The sequence below is a fragment of the Podarcis pityusensis genome, assembly GCF_964106645.2.
Source record: "Podarcis pityusensis genome assembly, chromosome: 6".
Classification (NCBI taxonomy): Eukaryota; Metazoa; Chordata; class Lepidosauria; order Squamata; family Lacertidae; genus Podarcis; species Podarcis pityusensis.
The window spans coordinates 93,498,970-93,524,246 of record NC_138030.1 but is presented as its reverse complement, the minus strand read 5'-3'; the positions used below and the strand labels follow the sequence as shown (position 1 = coordinate 93,524,246).

General features: G+C 42.8%; 1 protein-coding gene across 8 annotated transcripts in view; it reads left to right on the top strand.

Moving 5' to 3' along the window:
• Positions 1-25,277, top strand: part of RASAL2 (RAS protein activator like 2) — a 221,272-nt gene that overhangs the window by 77,199 nt on the left and 118,796 nt on the right. For all 8 annotated transcript variants that reach the window (XM_081012036.1, XM_081012035.1, XM_081012034.1 and 5 more), the window contains exons 2-3: positions 12,464-12,591; positions 18,622-18,748. In XM_081012036.1, the coding sequence (XP_080868162.1) occupies positions 12,464-12,591; positions 18,622-18,748 (255 nt within the window). The remainder of the gene's footprint in view (positions 1-12,463; positions 12,592-18,621; positions 18,749-25,277) is intronic.

The following is a 25,277-nucleotide window of genomic DNA, read 5'->3' as shown; positions in this document are numbered from 1 at the left end:
ACATGATCGAAAAACGTATGTCTATAAGTTTATTTTCTGTTTGTGTATATATTTTGATTCTCCTTAAAAAAAATTTTTTTAAGGAATTGTGTTTGAATCATAGAATGTTATTGTTTTATGCCTCTTTATATTTTGCAAGCTGCTTCAAGCATCACCTTTTTGGACGGAAATAGTGGGGTATATCTTTGTATCTTATGTATATCTTTGTAAAAGTAAGTAAATTTGTCTGGCTGTAGGTTGTCTGAGGACAAGTCAAGAAACCACAACTCTGCACACAGCTTTTCCTGTCTTAGTTTGTAAGGTTCACAGATATGGTCCGCCTCTGTGGGAAAGTTTCTGGCTCCCTGGCCCTGCCTGTAACCTGCAGGAGAACTAGGTTCTGCCTTATAAATTTAAGGAACAATGTCCATGCCATTAAAACATGAGTTGAATTGTCTCACCCCTGCTGCCTTTTAAATTTTAGTTCTGTGATTATAACTGTGCAATCTAAGGAGGTGTTTCATTCTTCTTTCAACCTCGTGGCATTTAGCAGTTAGGAATAACCTCTTGTACTTTGAAGGGCGGAAAGTTTGGGAGGAGTAGATTACATGTGGCTACAGAAGCCCATTGCTAAAAGGTGCTTATAGTGACCCCCTTGCCTTCTCAGATACAGAAAGCGAGTACATACACACCCCTGCAGGTGAAAGTAATTTACAAAGCTTCTGGGTATATATCAGTTTTGAAGTGTGTGAATCGCCTTAGAAGTGACAAATGGAACCAGTGCACTAAAGTCATCCTTGCAGAAGACCCATGAGTGCTAGTTTCAGAGGAAAATGCCCTTTTCCTAACCCCTAGAACAGTGAGACACTTTTATTTTCTGAATTAAAGTAAAAAGACATGCATCACTCTTCCATCCAGAAAGGCTTGCTTTGAGAGTAAGTGCTTGAACACCCATCCCTCAGAAGTGTATGCTCCCTACGTTTCTACAGGAGTTACAAATAGTTGGTTGCACTGTGATTAGAAGGAGTTAAGAGCAGAAACTCTTGTGGACACACCAGGCCACCTCTGAAGGTAGATCATTCATCTGTATCTCCATCATACTTAATGCAAAAAGGATTCCCTATTCCCAGAGTTCAGTTGGAAGGAGACAAGGACAGAGAGCTGAATCATGAAGGGGCAGTGAGCTCCTCTTCCCTTATTTCTCCTAAGAATATATCTCTCCTTATTCTAACTTTGATAATTCCACTTCACTGTGGAATTTTCCTTGTAGCTTTCTGTTTGTACAGCCTTGTCCCCTTCAGTTTCTCTTATTACTTGGTGGATTACTAGAGAAAACTGTGTATTATGGAACATTGCCCATAAATTAATCACCAGAAGAGCAGATGTTTTATTGCAGTTCAATGAACGGAGTTTTCAGAAACTTCTTCAGTGATCCCAGTTAAGATGACCAGAATCATAGGAAATATGAAAAGTTCTGAATTCACTTGCACTAACTAAAATGGCTTTTGAAGACAGACTAAAGATTTTTTGTGCCTGCATCAGTAAATATCATATAAATCTTACTGCATTATGAGATGCATATTTACATTATTATTATGGTTGCTGTGGAAACAAAATTCAAGAGGTGCCTCTGAAATGGCTGTGTTTATATACAGTGATACCTTGGTTCTCAAACTTAATCCGTTCCGGAAGTCTGTTCCAAAACCAAAGTGTTCCAAAACCAAGGTGCGCTTTCCCATAGAAGGTAATGCAAAACAGATTAACCCGTTCCAGACTTTTAAAAACAACCCCTAAAACAGCAATTTAACATGAATTTTACTATCTTAATGAGACAATTGATCCATAAAATGAAAGCAATAATCAATGTACTGTACTATAAAATAAATAAGACAGTATTGTAGATGATAAAAATTAAAGTTAATTTTTCTTCCCTGCACTGATGATAGTCATTGTTTGGGTGGGGGGGAGCTTTTATCCATTTCCGCAGTCACACAATCAAACAATCAATCGGTAGCTGAACTGGGTTCCACACAGTCACAAAAACAAAAGAACCAAAAAAGCTTCAAAAAAACCAACGCAAAATAAATAGCAAAAACAAAAGCGCCAAGCTTAATCTGTTCTGGAAGTTCGTTTGACTTCCAAAATGTTTGAAAACCAAGGCACAGCTTCTGATTGATGCAGGTGCTCTGGAAACAATTGCTGACAGTGGCATCGGATGTTCGGCTTCCGAAAAACATTCAAAATCCGGAGCACTTACTTCCGGGTTTTTGGCATTTGAGAACCAAGGTGTTTGAGAACCAAGGTACCACTGTATTGATAAGGGAGGGGGGAGGCTATTTTTTTTCATTAGAGGCAGGAGAACAAAATGTCCAACCGTCCTTGACAATTCATGTATAGGTTGTGTTGTTTTAAATACAACTTGATTGCATAAAAGATGCCTCATCAGAAGATCTCAGGGCTATTCACAAGATGATGTTGTTGTTTAGTCGTTTAGTCGTGTCCGACTCTTGGTGACCCCATGGACCAGAGCACGCCAGGCACTTCTGTCTTCCACTGTCTCTCACAAGATAATATACTATTAAAACAATTATATGATACAATACCATTAACAAGTATGATACAGTGTAATAACAGTAGGGAAGTGAATTCTAATGTACAAAACAACACTTCTGCAATGAGACTGGGTGGCTGGACAAGGGATATTGACAGAGGTAAGGAGAGAGACTGTACAATTAAAAAGGAAGAGTGAGCAGAGAAAACAGCAATTCTAACCTTCCCCCCAAAGGAGGCATATTACACCTGTCCTTTAAGCCCTAGATGAAAGCTGCTTTCCTTGACTCACCCCAACCAGAAGTGATTCTCAATGAGCTCCTTTGAGCTTGGCTTCTGGGTAACTGGGCCAGATAATCTTTTAAGCCTTTCGTGAGTTTAATACTCATCCTTGCTTTGAGAATCCCTGGCATTTCACAAGTTGACAGACGAGGCCATTTAACAGATGAGAGAAGAGCAAAATCTTTGCCGCCTGTGCTGAATAATGGCTAAGTTAGGGCCACTTCATGTGGCCATTTTTGAGCTGGATTAACCTCCCTGTTGTGACTTTTTGTCTCTTTTAGTCATTATGTGTTCTTGAGAAATCGGCTTGAGTAGGCAAGGTTGCAGTCAGTTACCATGTCCTGTAACAAATCAAAATGGGGGTGACATTGCATGGAAGCGGTTTCTCAAGGCCAATTCATAAATTTCAGGGAATCAGCACAATACTTGGTGACATAATTCCCTCTCTCAGAAATGATGAATTGGCCTAAGTGGGAGGTGTCCACTAAGTGTTCTAGGAAGAAGCATTCTGAAAAGTTTGGGTAATTGCATATTATTTGAAGGAGATAATTTGTGTCTCCACATGGGCTCACAAATGTAGACTACTCTTGGTAGCAGCCAAAATATACGGTCAGTTCACTAATCTCTCCGTCACATCACTTATCTTCTTCCCTTCGCTTCTTTTTAATTCCTAAGGCCCTCATCTTCCCTTGGCTTCTGCCTCTTTGACACATCCCTAAGCTAAATAGTTTGCCAAATAATTTCTTCTATAGTTTTGGGGCATAAAGGGGATCCTTTCCCAAACACTTGTAATTATTTTTTTAAAAAAACTGGAGTGCCAATTTAAAACATATTTTATAAAGCAGAGCAGCTAAGCAACTGCCTCTCAGCTGGCTTGCAGATGGTTGAAGAAGATGAGGTGAAGCTAATTACTTTTTCATTTTTCTCTTTGTTCACATCCTGTAGCAGCCTTGTTCAGGAAGCGGAATGAAGGTAGTTTAGCTTTGCGTGCTTTTTGGTAACCTCTTGATCAGTGTTATTAAAAATAGCACAATGAATTTGTATTGGAACTCAGGCTGAGTGAACCCTCTCGCCCCCAGTATGCGGTCCAGTGGGCAGGTCACAGATGTGGGGGGAAAACATTTCAGCATTTATGCCAGGCAGATGAGTTTCTAGGCAGGGATGCTGAACATTTGGTTCTGACAGTTTCTAAAGTGGTAAGAAGTCCTCTTTTTACCTTCAGCTTTTTTGTGCCACCTTCAAATACAACATGGACCAGTTATTCTAGGGTGTAGTCATTTAGACCAGGCATAGGCAAACTCGGCCCTCCAGATGTTTTGGGACTACAACTCCCACCATCCCTGACCACTGGTCCTGTTAGCTAGGGATGATGGGAGTTGTAGTCCCAAAACATCTGGAGGGCTGAGTTTGCCTATGCCTGATTTAGACTATCTGGAAAGTTCACCTCTTAGCTGATAGTGGTGCACACATCTACCCAGGTCTATGTGATGGTAATTGAAGTCACCCATTTCTACAACATTTGCTCCTTTTGATGCTTCCCGTTCAGTTTTCATCTCAAGATCACACTTAGAATTTTGGTGGGGGTGGGGAAGGACTGGCAACATAGTGCAAAATTACTTTTGGGGCTGGAAATTGTCGTCCATATTTTGTATCCAGAGATGACTGTTTGCTGCTGGCTGTTTGCCATGCTGTCAAGTTCCAGATATGCCTGCTATATCTGCTACTTCTTTTTTGCTTTTAAAACCAAGCATCCACCTTGCCCATTTTGCTCCAGAGGCTTCTAGAAATGGCACCTGTAACCATTCTCTCCCTAGGTGTCATTGGCATGTATGTTTCTTTGACTTCCATGAATGGCTGTCAAGTCCCTCTTGACTTCCGTTGTCTGGTTTTCCCCCTGTCTTCATTTGGTCCATTTTCACCCTCATCCCAGCCCCTGTTGGTTTTTTTCCAGGGAACAGTTTAAAAGCTGTTCTGCCATATTTTTTATTTTAGGCTGGTTCTCCTTTGAATGGAATCCGTTCCTTTTGTGGATCATATCCGCAGGTCGTATTTGTTGCAGACTTATGTAGCTTATGTTGTCAGTACAGGGGTACCTCGGGATGCAAACGGGATCCGTTCTGGAGCCCCATTTGCATCCTGAACAGAACGTAAGACGCGTGTGCGTGGGTCGCGTTTTGCCGCTTCCGTGCATGCGTGTGGCGTCACTTTGACCATGTGCACATGCGGCGAAACCCAGAAGTAACGCACTCCGTTGCTTCCGGGTTGCCACAGAGCACAACCCAAAAATACTTATCCTGAAGCGTATTTATCCCGAGGTATGACTGTACTTAAAAATGAAATCTATTTCTGAGTAAAGTTGTTATGTCCTTGTTTTTACTTCCTTTCACTGTAACATAGCCTAACAGTTTTGACTTGATGGTACAGTGGTAACTCGGTTTAAGAACAGCCCTGTTTACGAACTATTCGGTTTACGAACTCCGCAAAACCAGAAGTAGTGTCCCGGTTTGCGAACTTTACCTTGGTCTAAGAACGGAAGCCGAACAGTGGAGAGGCACTGGCGACGGGAGGCCTCATTAGGGAAAGCGCGCCTCAGTTTAAGAATGGTTTCGGTTTAAGAACGGACTTCCGGAACGGATTAAGTTCGTAAACTGAGGTACCACTGTATATTGAGTTAGAAGAAGTGAACAGTTGGACTTCGAAAGGTGAATCTTGGTTCAAATGAATCTTCACTTGGTTGCCAGTCACTAATCCCTTCAATATTTTGTGTATGTTATTTTTACTATCATAATCATGTAGAAGATAACTTCGGGGTGATTAGATGGCAAGGTAACACTATATTAATGAAAAGGATTCCATTCTCTCTGGTGCTTCCAGCAGAGAGGATTGTATGTACCCCATTATCTCTTGTCATTTTTGATTTCCTATATTAGCTGGCCAGGAACATAAAGCAATTCTCTCAAATTACTATAGTGAAAAACTATTACTGCATCTCCCTTTGTCATTCCAGATAGAAAATTTAATTTGTCTTCCAAGATCTTGCCGTCAGCTAATCTATGTAGTTTTTAATGTTCCACTTCACAATGAAAACATATATTGATCTTACAAGAACTCTAGAATCTGAATGTACCTTATCAAAACTCCAGCTTCCTCAAATGTGTTTAGATTTCTTAACTGGTAACCCTTGTTTAGTGTTTTTCTAAAAAAATAAATAAATTGAATTTATAGAAACAAGAATCATGGCAGCAACTAATTATTCATTATTCATTTTACATCTTATGTCCTGGTTTGAGTTTGGCGTAGTAGATCTTTACATGCACATAAATTATGTTCTCTCCACAACTCAAAAAAATTCACTTACTGTTGGGATTAAAATATAAAGAACAAATCACTGCAGCAATTGGAGATTTAATTGGATGCACTAATTCTCTATTTTTTCAGATTTTGAGAAAGTTGATTATCAAATATATTTCAATAGTACAGTACAGTTGTACCTCGGGTTAAGAACTTAATTTGTTCTGGAGGTCTGTTCTTAAACTGAAACTGTTCTTAACCTGAAGCACCACTTTAGCTAATGGGCCGCTGCGCCACCAGAGCACGATTTCTGTTCTCATCCTGAGGCAAAATTCTTAACCCGAGGTACTATTTCTGGGTTAGCGGAGTCTGTAACCTGAAGCGTCTGTAACCCAAAGTACCACTGTATTGCAAATATTCTTTTAAATTGATCCATAAATGAACTTATCTATTAGATGCTTCTAGCACTATACCAGAATTTAATGTATCATGTTTTTAGGTATTCTCTGTCTGTCTTTCTCACTGCATCGTTAAATAATTGGTCCAATGTGTGCATTTAAATAAGGTGGATGTTTTATTTGATAAATCAACTCAAGTTGTCACTGTTCAGGCTATTTCCCCAGAGAAGGAAGGCTTTACAAGGTGTGATTAAGATAAAGTAAAGCAATAAACACATTTTAACCTGTTCGAAATTTTCACTGGCATTTACTAGTGGCATCTAATACTGAACTTCTTATTGGGATCGTTAAATTTCTTTAAAAAATAAACAGCAGTAATGTGCAGGTTTCCCAGTTACACTTACTTTTTCTGGTGCTCTAAAACTAAGTATCTCAACCCTTTTTAGTGTCTTCTCATACTCTGATAGAAAATAAAAAAATTCCTTCCTGTAGCACCTTAAAGACCAACTAAGTTAGTTCTTGGTATAAGCTTTCGTGTGCATGCACACTTCTTCAGGTATCTGAAGAAGTGTGCATGCACACGAAAGCTTATACCAAGAACTAACTTAGTTGGTCTTTAAGGTGCTACAGGAAGGAATTTTTTTATTTCGACTATGGCAGACCAACACGGCTACCCATCTGTATCTGATAGAAAAGTTTAGTGCTCATAACTCACTTGTTAGGTAGTTATACAAATTATTTAAAATTCAGATGCCGCATATGCCATTTCTGTGACCTTTTCTTTTTCAATAAGCTTTTGAAAATTACAACTTTGGGGTTGATGGTCGCTTTTTAAAATGCATTGGGAGTAGCACCTTGTCCATTCATCTCATTCATTAATAGATTTTTAGAAGAAAGTTAAGGCAGACTGCTTTTGTTTCAAAAAACATACAAATTCTAAGGAAAACCTATTTTAAAATGAAACTTTGGTGGAGTTGAGACAAGTTCACGCTGAACCATGCCAATAAGATGAGAAACTGTTTTGTGAAAAACCTCAAACAAGAACAAACCATTCTCTCCTCTGATGCCTATGAGCCCACTAGACATGACAATGGGAACCACAGTGCAGTGGTGCTGGTGGGGTGTAAATAGAACTATTGCAGAAAGAAATATCCACAATTCCACAAAGCTTTGGGAACAGCCTTTGTTCTCATGAAAAGGGTCCATGCAAGCTTGTTCACCCATCTCCATTTACTACTTCAAAAAGCAATTCATATAACCTCTTGCTAAGAGCATGGTTGAAGGATTCAGGGGAAAGCTAACATATTTGTAAGTAAGTCTGTTTGGAACCCTTCTGTCATTTTTAAAAGTCACTTTGGGAGAATAATATAAGCAAAACCTCCCCACGCATCCCAGGAAGAACCCAGTTCTTGTGTCAATAAAACATGCAGAAAAGAAAGGAAGCAGAAAATGGCAGGTACAGCAGTTGGGACACTCTTGAGAGGCCAAACTTCCATAAGCCAAGCACACCCACCCATCCAAATCCAATCAAACCAATTTCTGGAATAGGGCACAAATAATCCCCAGGAATAAAAAAATAGTAGGCATAGAGCTGGTAGCAGCATTTCTCTAGCCAGTGTGGTGTAGTGGTTAAGAGCGGTAGATTCGTAATCTGGTGAACTGGGTTCGCGTCTCCGCTCCTCCACATTCAGCTGCTGGGTGACCTTGGTCCAGTCACACTTCTCTGAAGTCAAATCCAAACTCCTCTTCTTCTAAATGACTAGCAGTGCATTGGACAATTACATAGGTGCCCAGGGTGGTGCCAGCAATGTATAGGATTACTCTCCAGTCTGCTTTAGAGACTCAAGACTATCAGAGATGTCGAAGGCAGCTAGCAAGGAAAAGGGAAGGGTATGTGTGGAGTGGTCCAGGGGAGGGACACCACAAATCTTGGTCCATAGGTCCCATGCACTACCCCTTTTTAAGGCCCTTGATCAAATAACAGCACCCGATATTCTGTAATAAATGGATTGGCAATGATTTACCATATGTTGCTTCACATACAGCAGCTAGTGAGTCAGTACTTCAGGAGAGTAGGAAGCTATACCTTCCATGGCTTTGGAATCGGCGCCAGCTTAGTTCTTCCTTTAAGGTTTCTAATTAGCTACTCTTGATTTTCCTGGTCTGCTCCAGTGGTTCTCACTCAGGAACTTGATGTCTGAGGCTTAAGTTGAAGACAGGGGAGATGGGCACTGGGTCCAGGTGGGTAGGCTGAAGGTATCCCATAAAGTAAGAAGGGTGTCACGGTCTGGTTTATGGGTGGTCAAAGTCCCGGCTGAGAACGTTGGGACCTGGAGCAAGATGGCGGGGTGGGAGCAGGAATGGGAATCAGGAAGCCAAGGGTCTGGGAGCCGGGAGTCAAGAAGCCAAGGGTCCAAGGATCAGCAAGCAAGGAGTCAAGACAGGAAGCGTGTTGCTGTGGCAAAGAGCCAAAGGGAAATGCTGAGCTTATATCCCTTTCCGGCTCTTGCCACCAGGTGCTATGAGTTACCAATCAGCCTCACCTGTGCAGCTGTGCCTTGCCTCTTAGGAAAGCCCCAGTCCTGCGACGCCTTACCGGTCAGAGGCCCGGGCTCCTGCATGTACTCCTGACAAAGGGATTCTCTGGAACAGGCATACTGAGCCTGCCTTGTCTTCCCTTGGAGCTTTGATGAGACACCCCTGTCCCCCTGCCCCACTTGTCTGACCTCAGGTTCTGCACTGAAATTAGGGGCACTTCCTGTATATTACGGGGGTGACCATCTGTCTCAAATGGGGTTCTGAGATCAGCACTCCTGCCTCTTCCAATCAGACTGTTGGGAGCTAAGGTGTTAAGCTCCCAGCTTCCTCCCATTAAAGTGAAGGGAGCTAGTACCAATTATTTCCTCTGCAAAAAGTAGGGTTGGCCCACTCAGGACTTGCATGCTGGCCTCATACACTAATGCAATCTTCCTCCACACCCACTTTATACTTCCTGGGTCCTGTTAGTTCTCCTTCCCTGGAGCTCGTCTTCTTTCTCTTTCCTCCTGCCTACCTGCTGGGTTCATTTATATAGGACTCTTAGCCCTGCCCTTCATCATGCTCCATAACCTGCAGTTTATCCCATTGGAGGAACCTAGTCCTGAAAGCACTGGTGGTGCCAACACTGCTGGTGTCATGCCAGTGGAGGGACGAGCATTGAGTTTGCAGTGGGTCAGGGAAGGCCATGTTTTAAAAGGGTTTGGTGTTTTTTTTAGGAAATAGAGACATGGGATAAAGACTCAGAAAGGGGCAGGCGGGGGGGATGAAAGTAAGTTGTGCAATTAAGAGTAACGGGATAGGTAAGTCAATTTTAGAAGTAAGGACCAGAACTTTGAAGGCTTGTGCAGGGACTTAAAGCACTGGGAAACAAAGGCATTGCAGTGGGAAGGGGTTTAAACACTACCAGCTGGCAATATAGCAGGAAGTAGAAGGCCCAAAATAAGAGGAGCGTGGCTCTCAATGCTTTTGAATTACTTAACATTGTTTTCAGGGTCACCCGGTAATGTTTATTTCTGTATTTTTCCTGTACGTACTTCCTAGAAACCGGAGTTGCTGTGGGTGTGGATTCACCACCACCTAGTGGTGAAGGTTTGCTTAAATGTCACACTGCTGCTTTTTGCAAAACTCTTCTGTAGAAACGAATCATAGCTCTGACTTTTCGGAATAGTTTGTAAAGATGCTTTGAAAACTAAGATACATTCATTTTTTTCTGTTTCATTTTTCAGTGGCAGCCAACCACCGTGTCTGTCTTATAGTTCCTTCAGTCTCAATAGCCTACCTTTTTTTTTCTTTTTAGGTTTTATAGCCCCCATTTTGTGATTGCAGATGATGGCTGGAACAAGCTGTGGTGGGCCCTCAAGCTCATATTCTCCCTTCTCCTTTTTTTAGATCATGGCTTGTTCTCAGACCATAAGCAAACCACTGTTTCCTGAGTCCAGACATCAGTGAGAACTGTGGTTTTAAAATAAAAGCATTGCAGTGGGGAGGCGTTTAAGTGCCTTCACAAAAAAGGAGCAAGAGTGAGGAGAAGCATGCAAATCTGAAGCTTGCTTTGGCTCATTCTTGTAGGGGAGAAAATGTGGTTCCCCATTACATCTCAACAGAGTCGATGCCTTCAGTGATTCTTGGTTAATGTTATAAAGAGATCCCATAGCAAGATAGTAACTATGGTAAAGAAGTTGGCGAGAACTTAACCACACTGCTACCACGCACCTTTATATTTCCAACTAAGAAAAGAGCAGCTGTTTCCTGTTTATGGGGAAATTAATTATCGTCATTATTATTCCTATCTGACTGGGTTGCCCCAGCTACTCTGGGCGGCTCCCAACAAAAAATAGTAAAAACACAATACAACACCAAGCTCTAAAAACTTCCATAAACAGGCTGCCTTCAGATGTCTTTTAAAAATCACATAGCTGTTTGTCTGTTTGACATCTGCTGGGAAGGGCATTTCACAGGGTTGGCACGACTACCGAAAGGCCCTCTGCCTGGTTCCCTGTAACCTCACTTCTTGAAGTGAGGGAACCACCAGAAGGCCCTCAGAGCTGAACTTCAGTGTTTGGGCCCGGGGTGGGGGTGGAGATTCTCCTGGAGGTATACAGGTATATACTCATCCTGACCCTGCTCTGTTGAATTAACTGCTATAAAGGCTTTATACTTACTGATAAGTTGCCAGAAGGCTTTTCGGGATTATTTTTGTTTTTTGTTCTTGAATGCAGCTTGTTTAGATAGTGCTGTGGATACTGTATTGGCATTGCTATGGTTTTTAGCTTCTCAATAAGCTGATGGGTGGTTTAGTACTATGTGTACTACGGTGGTACCTCTGGTTACGCACGCTTCGGGTTACGAGCTCTGCTAACCCAGAAGTAGCTGCTCCTGGCTGCAAACTTTGCCCCAGGATGTGAGCGGAAATCACGCGCCAAAGGCGCACCCGCAGCGGGAGACCCCATTAGCGAAAGCGTGTCTCAGGATAAGAACGGTTTCCGGTTACGAACAAACCTCCGGAATGGATTCAGTTTGTAACCAGAGGAACCACTGTAATTGGAATCAACCAGTGAGAAACATAATGCTTACTTACTCTGCTTCCTCTGTCCTCGTGTGTAGCCAGGAGGAGCAGTTTTCCTGTGTTTCACAGAACCTTGGTTTGCTGTTGTGATAAACCACAATCTCTGGTTTGTATGCACATCCTGGTTAGATTCAAAACAAGCAAACTTCACACCATGGGTAAAAGAAAAAAAAAAAACTTGTTCAACTCACCAGAGTTTGTGATAAAGTCATGATATGTCTTGACCCCGGAGTCAGATTCCTCCTGGGGTGGGGGTGGGGAATCACATGCAGAGGGTTCCATTGCCAAAGCCCCAATGAGACGAGAGTTCTGTCACACTCATCCACCAACGCTGTTCCATTGAAATAAAAGACTTGCATTGGGCTGGGTCCATTTAACTGAAAAGGCATTTTCCACTGCAGGCAGGGCTAGCAGTTGGGATGCAGCTGCCGCTATTACAGGGCTCATTCTTCGTTTATTTGTCTGCTGAAGCTTTGCTATCTGTTTGCATTCAGCCTGAACCTGCCCAAAATCTTGCCACAGAGCAGGACAGATCTCTGATTCATACGAAACAAGAAGTTTGGGATTCCATGGAAGTGGAGCTAAATGGTTTAGCATTCTGTCCATTGGGAATAGTTTTCAAACTGCTAACTTTTTTTTTTTTAATGCAACAATGAAATTGCTCCATAGCATCGTTTTTTGGGGGGATGCAATCCTAAACTCCGTTGGACTTAGTGGAATGTATTTCTGATTAAGCATGCATAAGATTGCTGTTAATCTGATAACTAAACTCTTTTAACATAAGACTCAGCTGAGTAATTTCAACCACAATGAGCAAAGTGATTAAAATGTTTTAATATTGCTCCTTTTTTTCCCCCAGACGTGAAAGGACCACCAACCCACAGGCTGTCTTGTGGCCAGTCCCCTGATTCGGAAACTATAATATGGGAGACCAAGTACTCCATTCTGACGGACAGCCAACTTGTGCTGCTGAACAAAGAGAAGGAGGTGAGAGAAAAACTATGCAAGAACTCCCTTTGTCTTAGCAGTTTTGGACCACAATGGCACTTGAATAGCTTCTATTTGTCTTGCATGTGTAGTGGGGGAAATCTTTTATTCTCATGAATGGAAATAATCAGCCTTCAGGAGGCTTTGTAAATCGCTTTTGAAACTTTCCCCTTTTCCTATAACTTCATGCACTTAATGCAGGATTGCTCAAACTTTTTGAACTCTGGCCCTTTCTAAACTTACCTCCTGAGTAGAGTTCCTTGATCACCAGCAGTATCACTCTCTCAGCAGGCTACACAAGGATACCAAATCCTTGTGTAAGCAGTCCTGCTGTGCAAGGATATTTGGACTGGGCAGAAGCAGAAAAGTGTCCATATGGTTTCTGCCTCTCTGCAGTGTCTGTATTTAGCATAATGGTTTGGGCGGCTGCACCTGCAGTTCCCCGTAACATCACTCTCTCCCTGTTTCCCTGATTCATAGAAAATCTCAAATGTAAGGGCTAAACATTGCAGTTCAATAAGTAAAAATGTGTGTTTTTTAAGCGGGCTCAGAAACTGCTAAACAGAACCATCTGTATTTGATCCTGTATTATGTTCTGGTCTAATTAAGCACTTTTCCATCTTCGTTTGCTTTAAGAATTCTTTGCACACTGAGTGTTCAGAAGATAATTTTGGGTCATGTTCTCGGCTGCATTTGGCATAACAGTGGACATCTGTTGGACTTCCCTACTGTCATTCATGAATTGTTGGTACCTAAAATGTTTCCAGTGTCTCCCTGGACTTTTCAGTTTGCAGGGGTAGATGGGTAATCACGTACAAACCCATTTTAGAGGAAATTATCTGATTTTACAGAATATTCTTATCAAGAAACCACAATGTTCTTCAAAAAATAATTTTGAAATTCTCAGCTGTGGCTTAGCTAAGTTGTTTGTCGTACTTAAAAGGCCCCAAGTTTTAAACTAGAGGATCATGTATAATTATATGGGAAATATTTGAATGGCTGTCCATGTTGTCTGGGAACCCTAGCCTTCAGAACTGGTTTGTCAGTTGATCAGCTATCACAAATGAATCTCTTTTTTTAAAGTCAGAAGTTTAAACAGCAAAATAAGAATCTATTTATTGTCGAGGCAAAATTTGCAAGAGGCTTTAAAACTTTCCTATTTTGAGTTACATCATATTGTCATTGACACAGATGCAAAATAAGAACAGAAAATCTGGCAAAATCCAGAGGGGAAAAAAGGAAGGAAGAAAGAGATCGTGGAGGTTTCTTTATGACTCTCATTTACAGGGGCATGGCTGCTTTTCAAAAAGAATGTCATTACATTTTCACTTAAAATACCCCAAGAAAAAATGACCACAAGAGTTGTTGCCTTAAGTGAATCAGAGAAAAGATTCAACTTGAAAAACATTTTGAACTTCCTTCAGAAAGAAAAGGTTTATGTCATGTCTGGTTTCCTTTCTGTTTTTTTAAGCACTATGAGCTGCTTGACCTGGGACTCAGTTATACAGCTGTAAATAAAACATTTTAAGTGTGTTTAAAGTGCAATATATAATGTGACTCTATATGGTGATGGCGAGCCTTATGGAAAATTCAGTGCATTTAAAAAACACTTAAAAAAAAACATGTTCAGAACAGGTTTATATGCATGTAGATTCCACTCTGGTTCCAAATACAGGAAAAAAATTACAGTATTGTATTAAAACATGGAAGGTGTATGTCCTTTAATGTCTAAGCAATTCAAGGAGATGTGTCATTGAATGAAAACAGTACATCTTATCAAATGTAGTTCAAAGCCAATTTGAAACACCTGCTTCCACTTTTCAGTTTTGTCCAGCAATAAATTTTCCTTGTTGTTGGGGTTCACTGGATGTTTGCATCCCAGCAGGTGACAGGATCGTGGCAACCAGCCCTTGGAATCAAGTTGTCCATCAGGTGGGGCTCAGTTGAGCAAAGTGGGTTCCCTAGGATACAGGTGGTTGCAGCCAATGGCATATCCTTGGGCTCCTTTGGGGGAAAGAGGAGGGGGATATAAATCAAATGACAAAGCAGCATAAGCTGGACATCACCCCAAAACCATGTAGATATTATGATGCACGAGCCTTTCAAGGACGGAGTTGAGATGGATGAGAGCAGGCAGAGATGATGACTACTATTGTAGTACGAAGCAGGTAAACATGGAGAAACTTTTATTTAAATCCATTCTTTCAATTCACCAGAATTCTGTTCCTCCTCTTTTCCTCTCAAAGCTACAGGCAATGTGCATGTTTTCATAGCTGTGTAAAACGGCCTCCATTCACATTCCCTTTCATGTAAGTTTTGCCTCTAATGTCCAGTGATTGTCCTCTGCACACGCTGTTTCCTTGCATTTATGGGTGTTTGAAAAATCTGTGCAGCAGTATCAAAATTTATTTTTTCACGTCTATCAATATTTATGAATAAAGGCAAGCTGAATGGCTCCAGTGTATTTCAGCAGATGAAAAGAAGCTGAGCTTGATGGCCGAACGTTTTCGCATGTTGTTAGATGGAGCAGTGCTTCAAGATCTGTTTGTAGTCCTCTTTGGGGTCATCTGTAGAGGTTAGCTATATACTTTGTGACAGCTGTTTGCTAATTCTACAGTTGTGATGAGGTGTTACTGACACAGATTGCTCAGAGCGGTTGCAAATGCTGTTACTCTAAATTATAAATCTATTGTATGTACAGGAAGGAGAAGGAGTAGACAGTATTATGTTGATTTGATCTGCAGGGATTCACTGGGTGCATTATTCATAGGTGTTAAAGAACCTACATCTAAGTAAGTGCTTGTAGCATTTTAACATCGTCGTGATTTCTGGGTGTTACGTTCTTTCAGAGGAGCATTGGCCTTCTCCATCCATTGCAGCAAAAAGCAACAAAATCCCACTTTGCATGTTAAACCAATTTAAAAAAATAGATCAGTCTGTTTGTTATGTCAGCATTCTGCCCTTTCTACAAGAAGCTCAGAGCAGGAATTAAACTCATGTCACTATGAGATAGGTTTGGCTTGGAGACTAACTTGCCCTGAAGCTCAGAGCTTGAATCTCCTATCTGCCATATCTCATCCCTGCACTCTAGCACATTATATCATACCGGCAATAAAACTAGCACTAAGTGTAGTTCTAAAGGTAAGATCTGAATATTTCTGCCACCTTAGAAAGAGCATACCACTTACGAACCAGGGAATCCTGAAAAAAGAGTGGATATATGGTGCTGATAATTCAAGGTTGCAGGTTTAATCCCCTATGGGACAACTGCATCTTCATGCATTTCAGGTGATCCTCAGGATCCCTTTTAACCCTACAATTCTATGCTTTATCTAAACCATTTGCTGAGGATTTCTCACTTGGGGAATTACTTCTGGCACATATAGCCAAAGCAAGCTTACCTGTAGATCAGAATAGCAGGAAGGCCAGTTCTCTTCTCAAAACGCGTGTGGCTGTTCTATGGCCAAGTTATTCCCCTTTCCAGCCAAGTTATCCCTCTTTGTCTCCCATCAGCATGTTACAAAAAGGCTCGACCACTCTTCTTTCAGCAGCTTCGAGAAGGTTGGCAGTAAAAAACTTAGGTCACTAGAGAGGAATAGGTAAGAGGGGGTTATTGGTAAGCTATAACCCATACGGGGTTCACTGGACATCCAGTTACTATTCAGATATATAAGAGGACAATAGACTTCTGCATTAAATTTTCTGGAGGGAGCGTAAAGCCGGCTCTGGCCAAGCCCCAACTTCCACCAGCCCTGCTCCATACCCTCCTTGAGTCCTTTTGCCTGGCTCTGCTATGTCCTTAAACAGTGTGATAATGTCAGGGGTGGGTGGGTTTTTGTGTGTGTGGACCTTTTTTTCTGCTGGAACGTGGTCTCCTGTGGAAAGGCAAGGGTTTTGCATCCTTTGCTCCACCTACTTGTCCTCTGGCCACGCCCATGATAGATGTCAACCGTCCCTTATTTGGTGGGAAAGTCCCTTATCCCAGCGCTGTGTGCCGCTGCTGTCCCTTATTGATGATGTCCCTTAAATTTCCCGGGTTTCAAAGGAAGCAGCTCCTCTCCCTCCCTGCCGGCCAGGGAGGAGGGAGGCTCCAACTGTGTTGCTTGGCTGCGTTGCTCACCCAATAAGGAGAATGACTGGGGGGTGGAGCTTGCATGCCTTGTGCCGATCAAATCGGCTGCGTTGCTGGGGACTCGCCTTTACTCAGCACTTCCCAGCGGAGAAGTGACGGTGGTTTTCCTTGCTGCATCCCCTTTGCCGGGTTGCTGTGCTGTGGGAACAACCGCTTGAGGCTTCGTTTGGCTGCTGGCTGGGCTTTCTGCCTTTGGCTTGGAGGGGCTCAGAAGGTGAACATACCTGTGCCCTGAAAATCCCTTATTTTGGCTGCTGATCCCTTATTTTCGAGGCTGCTGGTCCCTTATTTTCAAATCTGTAAGTTGACAGCTATGACGCTCATGTTTGGCCTGGGCTCCACCCACCACTGGCTGGTTGCCCCTTGAAGGTTCTCTTGGGCTGAGCAAGGTTTCCCACACTGGGCATAAAGAGGTGGATGCCTCATCCATGTAATGCTTAAAAAGAAACTTTACAAATGAAAAAGGAATCTAGCCAGTAACTTTCAAAAATATTGAGAACATACACGAATATGAGAAACTTTATATGTATCTCTAGATGTGTCTGGATAGAGAGCTAGTATGCTGAGTCCTAGCCATATCTTAAAAGGTAATTGCAGACACGGTCATGAGAGTGTTCAGCTGGAAAGGAAATATCAGCAAAAACTCCAAGTGCAGGGGATGAATAATTGACAGGGCCAAGTGGAATTTCTGCGCTGGGCAACCAGAACTGCTCCATCAGCTGGCTTGGAGCTTCTTGGAGGGTGAAGTCTCCCTTCTTGAAAACAGAAACTTAAGAGCAAGGCATGCTTTTGCTGACAATAGAGGATTGATGAGAAGGAAGATGGGCAAGCAGCGATACTGCATAATTTAGACGTGCCACTCCTGGTTTATGACCTTGCAGATCTTGGTTTTACAAATACTTGGCCCGATGAAATTTGCTGTCCAAATCTTTCTTAGTGCATTGCATGATTTGTTCCAATGCCTAAAGGAGGAAGAGTGGACATTTTTTTTTTTTTAATCCCTCCCCCCCAACTGAGTCCGTAGACACATAACTATGCTTGTAGGACTCTGTGACTGAGGAACCGGAGAACAATCATGGGAACTGGGCAGAAAGCTGAGCTGAAAGTGTGAATTTCAGTCTGGAAAACTGCAACTAATGTGAGAGAACATGTACTAAATCCATATATGTCAACATATTGGTGGTGGTTTTGTGCCCCTGGCTGAGCATCTGTCCCCATTTCCCACCCACCCAAAATTACGATATGCCTGTTGCAACGTCTTTCTCTGCTTTCACTCTAGCTCTTTGTTAGCAGAAAGTACACTTGGGGCAATTTATAACTCTCTCACAAGAGAGACCATCCCTTGGTCAGAGAGACAAGGTCCCAGATTTCATCCCTGGCACTGGGATGCTTTTACCCACAGAGTGGCTTACACCTGCCTATTTCATTTTCTAATATATTCAGTTTCGTAGCGGGAGTGCATGGAACCGTGGGGGCATTGGAGAAAGTTGGGAGAGTTTTTCGAGACACAGTTGGAAACGATAACTTGATGCATTGCACATCTGACAAAGTGAACTTTGCTCCACAAAAGTTTGTGCTGTGATAAAAATGTATTAGTCTTTATGCTGCCCCAATTCCCTTTTTGTTTTTGCTGCAACAGAGAAATACAGGATTTCTTCGGACCTTTAAGCTGCATTGTCTGTGGAACTGTGATGCTTGCTTCCTTTTGCCATGTACAGTTTCAAATAAAAACTAGATTGCAGATGTGTCCAGATATCATCTAAATAGCCCTCAGTTTTGACAACCAGTGCTATGGAATCGAGGCATTAATTCTGGGCAGGAAAAGTTCTTTATTGCTTCCAGCAATTTATGTTGAAAAAAAGAAATTTATAACCTGCCTGTGTCTTTTTCGTGTGCAGATGGCTGTGGAAGGAGGGCAGGAACAGGCATCAGAGCCTTCCAAAGGGCGTTGCCTGCGGCGCACCGTGAGTGTTCCTTCGGAGGGTCAATTTCCTGACTATCCACCAGAGGGAGCTACTAAGCTTGGTAAGCTATACCAGTAGAACAAGCAATGTACCTTTTGAAGCTAAATTTCCATGAGAAACTGCATTCCATTGCAGAGTACTATAATCTTCCTGTTTGAACAGACAGCACTGGAGGAGTGTTCCAGTGAAGACCACATAGCAATGACACTGTCGGTTAATGTTGGGCAGCTCAATAATTCCAAAGTGTTTGTATTTATCTGAATCCACGAAGTTTCTCTTACGTTATCCAGCGCCGACACAACCGTTTGCTCCTGAAGCTGCTGAAGAATCCTGGAATTTAAAACTGTTTATCCCAATAGCACGGTATCTTCCATGGGCAGTTTAAAGTGACTCCAACTACTTGTGTGAGCTGCCTAGTTTTGTTTTCATTTTTATTTGAGCCCTTGGCGCTTGCAAGTAATAAACCGAAACCTGTGCTTTGTTCTGAGATTTCCACTGTTTTGTCATAGCACCCCCACTCAGTTTAACATAAAAAGTTTTACTAAGAGTCTCTTGGAAACCAGTTCATGATAAAATCATACTTTTTCTGCAGAGGAGGGGGGCTGTCCCCCTTGAGAAGCGCTGAAGGGAATGGGGAGAGCTAAGAAGCAAGAGCTTGGTGTAGCCAGAAGTCCCCAAGGCTTGTCGCAAGAGTCTCATTCTCTCTGTCTTTGGCTTGGGAGTTGGTGTCTTAAGTACCAGAGCTCTGGCTTCAAGCACCATATATAATAATAATAATAATAATAATAATAATAATAAACAATAATTTTTTATTTATATCCTGCCCTTCCCGGTTCAGAATACCAGGCTCAGGGTAGCTAACAACAAATTTAAAACACTTAATTGATGCAACAAAAAACAGCATAAAATACAGTATAAAACGTGAATAATAAATTCAGAATTCAAAAGTCAGTTTAGGGGAAAAATCCATCCAATAAACATTAGATGATCACCAGGGCTAGCTGGCTAAGTTAGTCCCATTTGGGCCAGCGAGGAGACCAGGGGAGAATTAGCTGTGGGATCCCAGAGCGGGTAATCTTTATAAAAAAAGGGAGGGAGGGGGGGAGGGAAGGAAGGGGAATAAAAGATCAGGCTAAGTTCAAATGGAAAGCCAGGCAGAATAGCTCTGTCTTACGGGCCCTGCGGAAGGAAGTTAAATCCTGCAGGGCCCTGATCTCAGGGGACAGAGCATTCCACCAGGTCGGAGCCATCACTGAAAAGGCCCTGGCCCTGGTGGAGGATAATCTGACTTCCTTAGGGCCCAGGACCTCTAAACTATGATTATTCATGGACCTTAAGGTCCTCTGTGGGGCATACCAGGAGAGGCGGTCCCGTAAATACGATAAACCATGTTTTATCATTGGCGAGCCAAACTTGACATAATGGAAGGGGTCATGGCTGGCTTGTTCATTCTCATCCCTGTGTTCATTCATTGCCTATAGACAAGGGCTGAATGGAACACAGTGGTGGGGGACAGCAGTTGCATTTGTTTGTTCCCATGTTTGTCCCATTTATGTACAGAGTGAGCAGACCTCTGTTTTTTAGCAGCATGTTTTGTGCCTGGGTGAGGGGAGATCTATCCCGGAAGCATGCCCTGAAAGACAAGGTAAAGGGACCCCTGACCATTAAGTCCAGTCGTGACAGACTCTGGGGTTGCGGCGCTCATCTCACTTTATTGGCCAAGGGAGCCGGCATACAGCTTCCAGGTCATGTGGCCAGCATGACGAAGACACTTCTGGCGAACCAGAACAGCGCACGGAAACGCCGTTTACCTTCCCACTGGAGTGGTACCTATTTATCTACTTGCACTTTGACGTGCTTTTGAACTGCTAGGTGGGCAGGAGCAGGGACCAAGCAACGGGAGCTCACCCCGTCACGGGGGTTCGAACTGCCAACCTTCTGATCGGCAAGTCCTAGGCTCTGTGGTTTAACCACAGACACACCAAAGACAAGGTAGTCAGTTGTTAAACAAATAAAGCAACAAACCTACCCCCTCCTGTGCCTTACCTTGCCACCCTCTATTGCTTTGTGTACTTTTCTCCTCAGTGATACACTTGTCCAAAGCAAGATATAAGCTGGGCTGGCATGAGAAGTACCAGAATATAATGGCAGAGGAGGGCACACTTTTTGAGTTTAAATATCAGGTGCCACCACTGGCTGTGTCAACAGAGCAGGGACAAAGGCATCGTCCAATGTGTCTTGTTTGGCCCTTGGAGGCTGGTCACCTAAGGGAGGCCTCTCACCTGTTAGCTGACAGAGACAGGTGTATATATGCCATACCTGTATGGTCTGCCTATGGCTTCTCACACGAGGACTCTTTGTTGCTCTTTCTGAGAATACTTTGCTGAAATGACATCACTGAGTGACTCACTTGAAAAGAGCTCAAATATATATATTTAAAGGACACTCTGATCTTTTGGCAGCAGCATAGATATTAGTGATTTCCTGTTGACGGGAAGAATGCATCAGAGGTTGTTTGTCAGTTTTGCTCTTCCATCTTTAATCAGCAAATTATGTGGCTAACAAACTGTACTTGTGGCTTAGTGATTAGCATTTTGCAGCTACAGTCATAATGACACTATTTCTGAAGCACCTGCCTTGTGTTTCTCGACAAGGTGCTAATCTCAGAGCATTTGCAGAGACGTAAGTAGGTATTGTTAGGAGAAAGAAATGCTGTCTTGGCTTTTGAAGGAGATGGGAAATGACAAGAGGTACAACAATTAACAAGTGAGGCACATTGCTAAACTGACAAATGAAATTAGGATTCAAGGGCATTTGATTCTACCTCTTCTACCTCACAAATTAGTTGATTGAAATGGAGGGTGGGCAGCCATTGTTCTCAGTGAATTGTACCCAAAGCATAAAAAGGTAAAGGTAAAGGGACCCTTGACCATTAGGTCCAGTCGTGACCGCTCATCTCGCTTTATTGGCCGAGGGAGCCGCTGTACAGCTTCTGGGTCATGTGGCCAGCATGACTAAGCCGCTTCTGGCGAACCAGAGCAGTGCACGGAAACGCCATTTACCTTCCCGCCGGAGCGGTACCTATTTATCTACTTGCACTTTGACATGCTTTCGAACTGTTAGGTTGGCAGAAGCAGGGACCGAGCAACGGAAGCTCACCCCGTTGCGGGGATTCGAACCACCGACCTTCTGATCGGCAAGTCCTAGGCTTTGTGGTTTAACCCACAGCGCCACCCGCGTCCCTACCCAAAGCATACCAGGAGACATTTATATTTCTATAGCCCATAGATAACCTGCCTGGAGGCTGAATGAATGCCGTCCTAAGAACTTTAACCTCCTTGCCCATTTTGTTAACGTGTGCAACCAAAGTGGGGGAAAGCCCGCTGGCATGACGGGATAGTCCATATTTTCTGCAGCATATTTCGTATGGAGTATATTGGGGCTCACCAACTTTCTTAGAAATTTGGAGGGGGGAACCTATTGTGGACACCACCACAAAATGGCCACCATGGGATCATGGCTTAATGAAAAAGAACAAATAACTTGAGTATAAGACGGATGTGGGGATCTGAGCTCAAAACGCTCTTTTAATCCCATATTTTTCTACCGCAAGCTGTAATTCCATTTCAAAGAATGCAAATATTGCTCAAGAAAATGAAAGGCACCCAGTTCTGCTATGGCTCTGGCTTCTCCCTTTCCTATTCCCCCTTCTGTGCTTTCCTTTTAGCCCTACCACTAGCCCTGTTTTCTGCCCTCCTCCCATAGTTCTGGCTTCTTCTACCTTTCCGGCCTCCCCTTCCATGAGTTCTCTTTTCAACACCCCTCCTCCCGCTCTGCTGCACAGCTTCACCACCACCCATCTTTCTTTTTTTACAACCAGTCCAAAAGCCTGCTGCCATCAAATCAGAATGGAAGCAGACATGTGCAACAGAGGGTCTAGCAAGGACCTACAAGTGACTGGAGGAACTGCGCTGGGAGGCCATTTTAATGGGGTGGGTGGGGTTTTTTTGTTTTGTTTGTTTTGCTAATTTGGTGCAGAGGGGAGAAATAGCCCGATGAGTACCAGGGCAGCCCTTTAGCAGATGCCCTGGCATTTGTGCACACTGCATTGGAAACCCAGGACTTTACAGTGGTACCTCGGGTTAAGAACTTAATTCGTTCTGGAGGTCCGTTCTTAACCTGAAGCTGTTCTTAACCTGAGGTACCACTTTAGCTAATGGGGCTTGCTGTGCCGCCACCACATGATTTCTGTTCTCATCCTGAGGTAAAGTTCTTAACCTGAGGTACTATTTCTGGGTTAGCGGAGTCTGTAACCTGAAGCGTCTGTAACCTGAAGTGTCTGTAACTCGAGGTACCACTGTACAATGCATTGCAGGGCAACTAATACAGTGGTACCTCGGTTTACGAACTTAATCCATTCCTGAAGTCCGTTCTTAAACCGAATCCGTTCTTAAACCGAGGTGCACTTTCCCTAATGAGGCCTTCCGTCGCCGGTGCCCTTCCACCATTCGGATTCCATTCTTAGACCAAGGTAAAGTTCACAAACCGGGAGACTACTTTGGGTTTTGCAGAGTTCGTAAACCGGATAGCTCGTAAGCAGGATTGTTCTTAAACCGAGGTACCACTGTATATCAGATATTTTAAAGGGACTAGATTTTGTAGGCAGCACTGCGGCAGTGCAAGGATGGAAAGAACACATCTCTGGAAAATAAAAGATTGTGAACGATGGCCGAAATATATAGCTTTGAATTATGCTCACTGTTTTTCCGATAGTTTAGTTAGTTTAGGTTTGCTTATTTGGGAGAATCTCCTTGTTTGAAGGGTATGCTTCGCAGTGAGCTGAATACTTAAGTGTCCCCCTTAAAAATGACAATGAGAGCTGATCCCGGGGAAGGAGAGCGATGGAGCTGGACGTGACTGAAGCGAAAAGGAGAAACAGATGGCAGCCAGCAGCATGTGCTAACAGCAACAGCTGCACCCAAAATAGCTTTGGAATGGACACCAAATGCTGAAAGCACAAGAGGATAGACCAAATTGCTAGGATAGAAACTGTAATGCAGAATTTCCAGCGCCACCTTCGTATGTGTGCACATGTAATCTATATAATTGTCTTGTTATATTTTATGAAGGGTGGTGGCAGAACTTACTGCTTAGGGATCTTGAGCTAGATTTATTATATACCGTACATTATCCCAAATGTAGTTCAATGGCCAAGCTGTTTCATTTGGAGTCCTGGATTCAAAACCCCTGTTTAGACGTGAGCGTGACAGTTTATAAAAGCCCCGGTATGGCCTTTGTGAGACTGTAACACTTCAGTCAGCATATGGGGCGAATGGGTTGCATGTTAGAATGCTCTACCAGAATGAACAAAATGTCTCTGAACCTAGAAAGAAAAGGAAGCAGAAAGGCTAAGCTAGAACCCTTTCCATGGCCTGAATTCGAGATCAGACATAAATATGAAACTAATAAAAGAGTATGCTTTCCGTTGATCCATCTCAGTAACTGATCACAATATATAAACCTATGCAGCAAATGCACACTCAAACCCCTATAATCCATGACCATAATCGGGAAAATTACCAAATTGCAAACAGTTTGCGTTTGCTTCGTTTGTAGGTAATTATTGCACATCATAGTTACAACTGGGGCCTCTGTGTTCACCACCCTTGCAGCTGTCTCTCTTTCTTTTAATTACACTTCTATCTTCAAGGGACAAGGATCTGGGACATTCTGATATTCTGGTAATCAATATAGTTCTCTGGTCCTCTTTGGGGGGGGGGGGAATCTTGTTACACTTTTTGAACTTGTTCTCCATGTGGAAAGGTTTTGCTTTTTAATCCTGTTGTACATTATGAGGAACTTGTTCAGTATTTGTTGCAAACCACCTTAGAATCATAGAATTGTAGAAAGGGGCCTGAGGGTCATCTAGTCCAGCCCCGCTGCAGTGCAGGAATCCTGCTCACAGCCGTCCCCGGATGGGCACAAACCAAAAACTTTCTGGTTTTAACGGCCAGGCACCCCAACCCATTGTGCCACTGGGGGCTCCTTGTGTGTGTGTCTTGGGGGAAAAAAGTGGGGGCCATAACTTTTTTTTAAAAAGGTTACTTCCTAATCCACTAATTTCCATAGTAAATTAATAGCCTTTTTGAACTAGTCTTTTTAGTGCATCATTTACAAGGCCTTCATATTCTGAGTATTCTGTTTTTGAAAATCTATAGGGTTTCTGGGTGGTGTGGTTATCCCCCAGAATCTATTGAAAGTGCAGCTTAGGGGAAATATCTTCCTAATAATGGTTTTGGTTACCAGGAAAGAAATACTGTGCCATGCTGAAGCTGTAATTAGTAACAACAAAGCCTGCTGTTGCTTCTCTCTCTAATTGGAAAGAAGGCAAAACATGGTTTGGGGGAGTCCCTTGTGTTTTGGAAAGCTGTAATTGTTGCAAATGAAGGAAAGTCAGGCCTGAAATGAGTCCTTGGGAAGAGAAATTAATGACCATGACCTGTTGAGAAGTTTACTTTTTCTGCATCTTTGCATATGCCAGATTTTAGTGTTTGTTCATTAGGGACTATCAGCTCTAGCAAAAGGCAAGG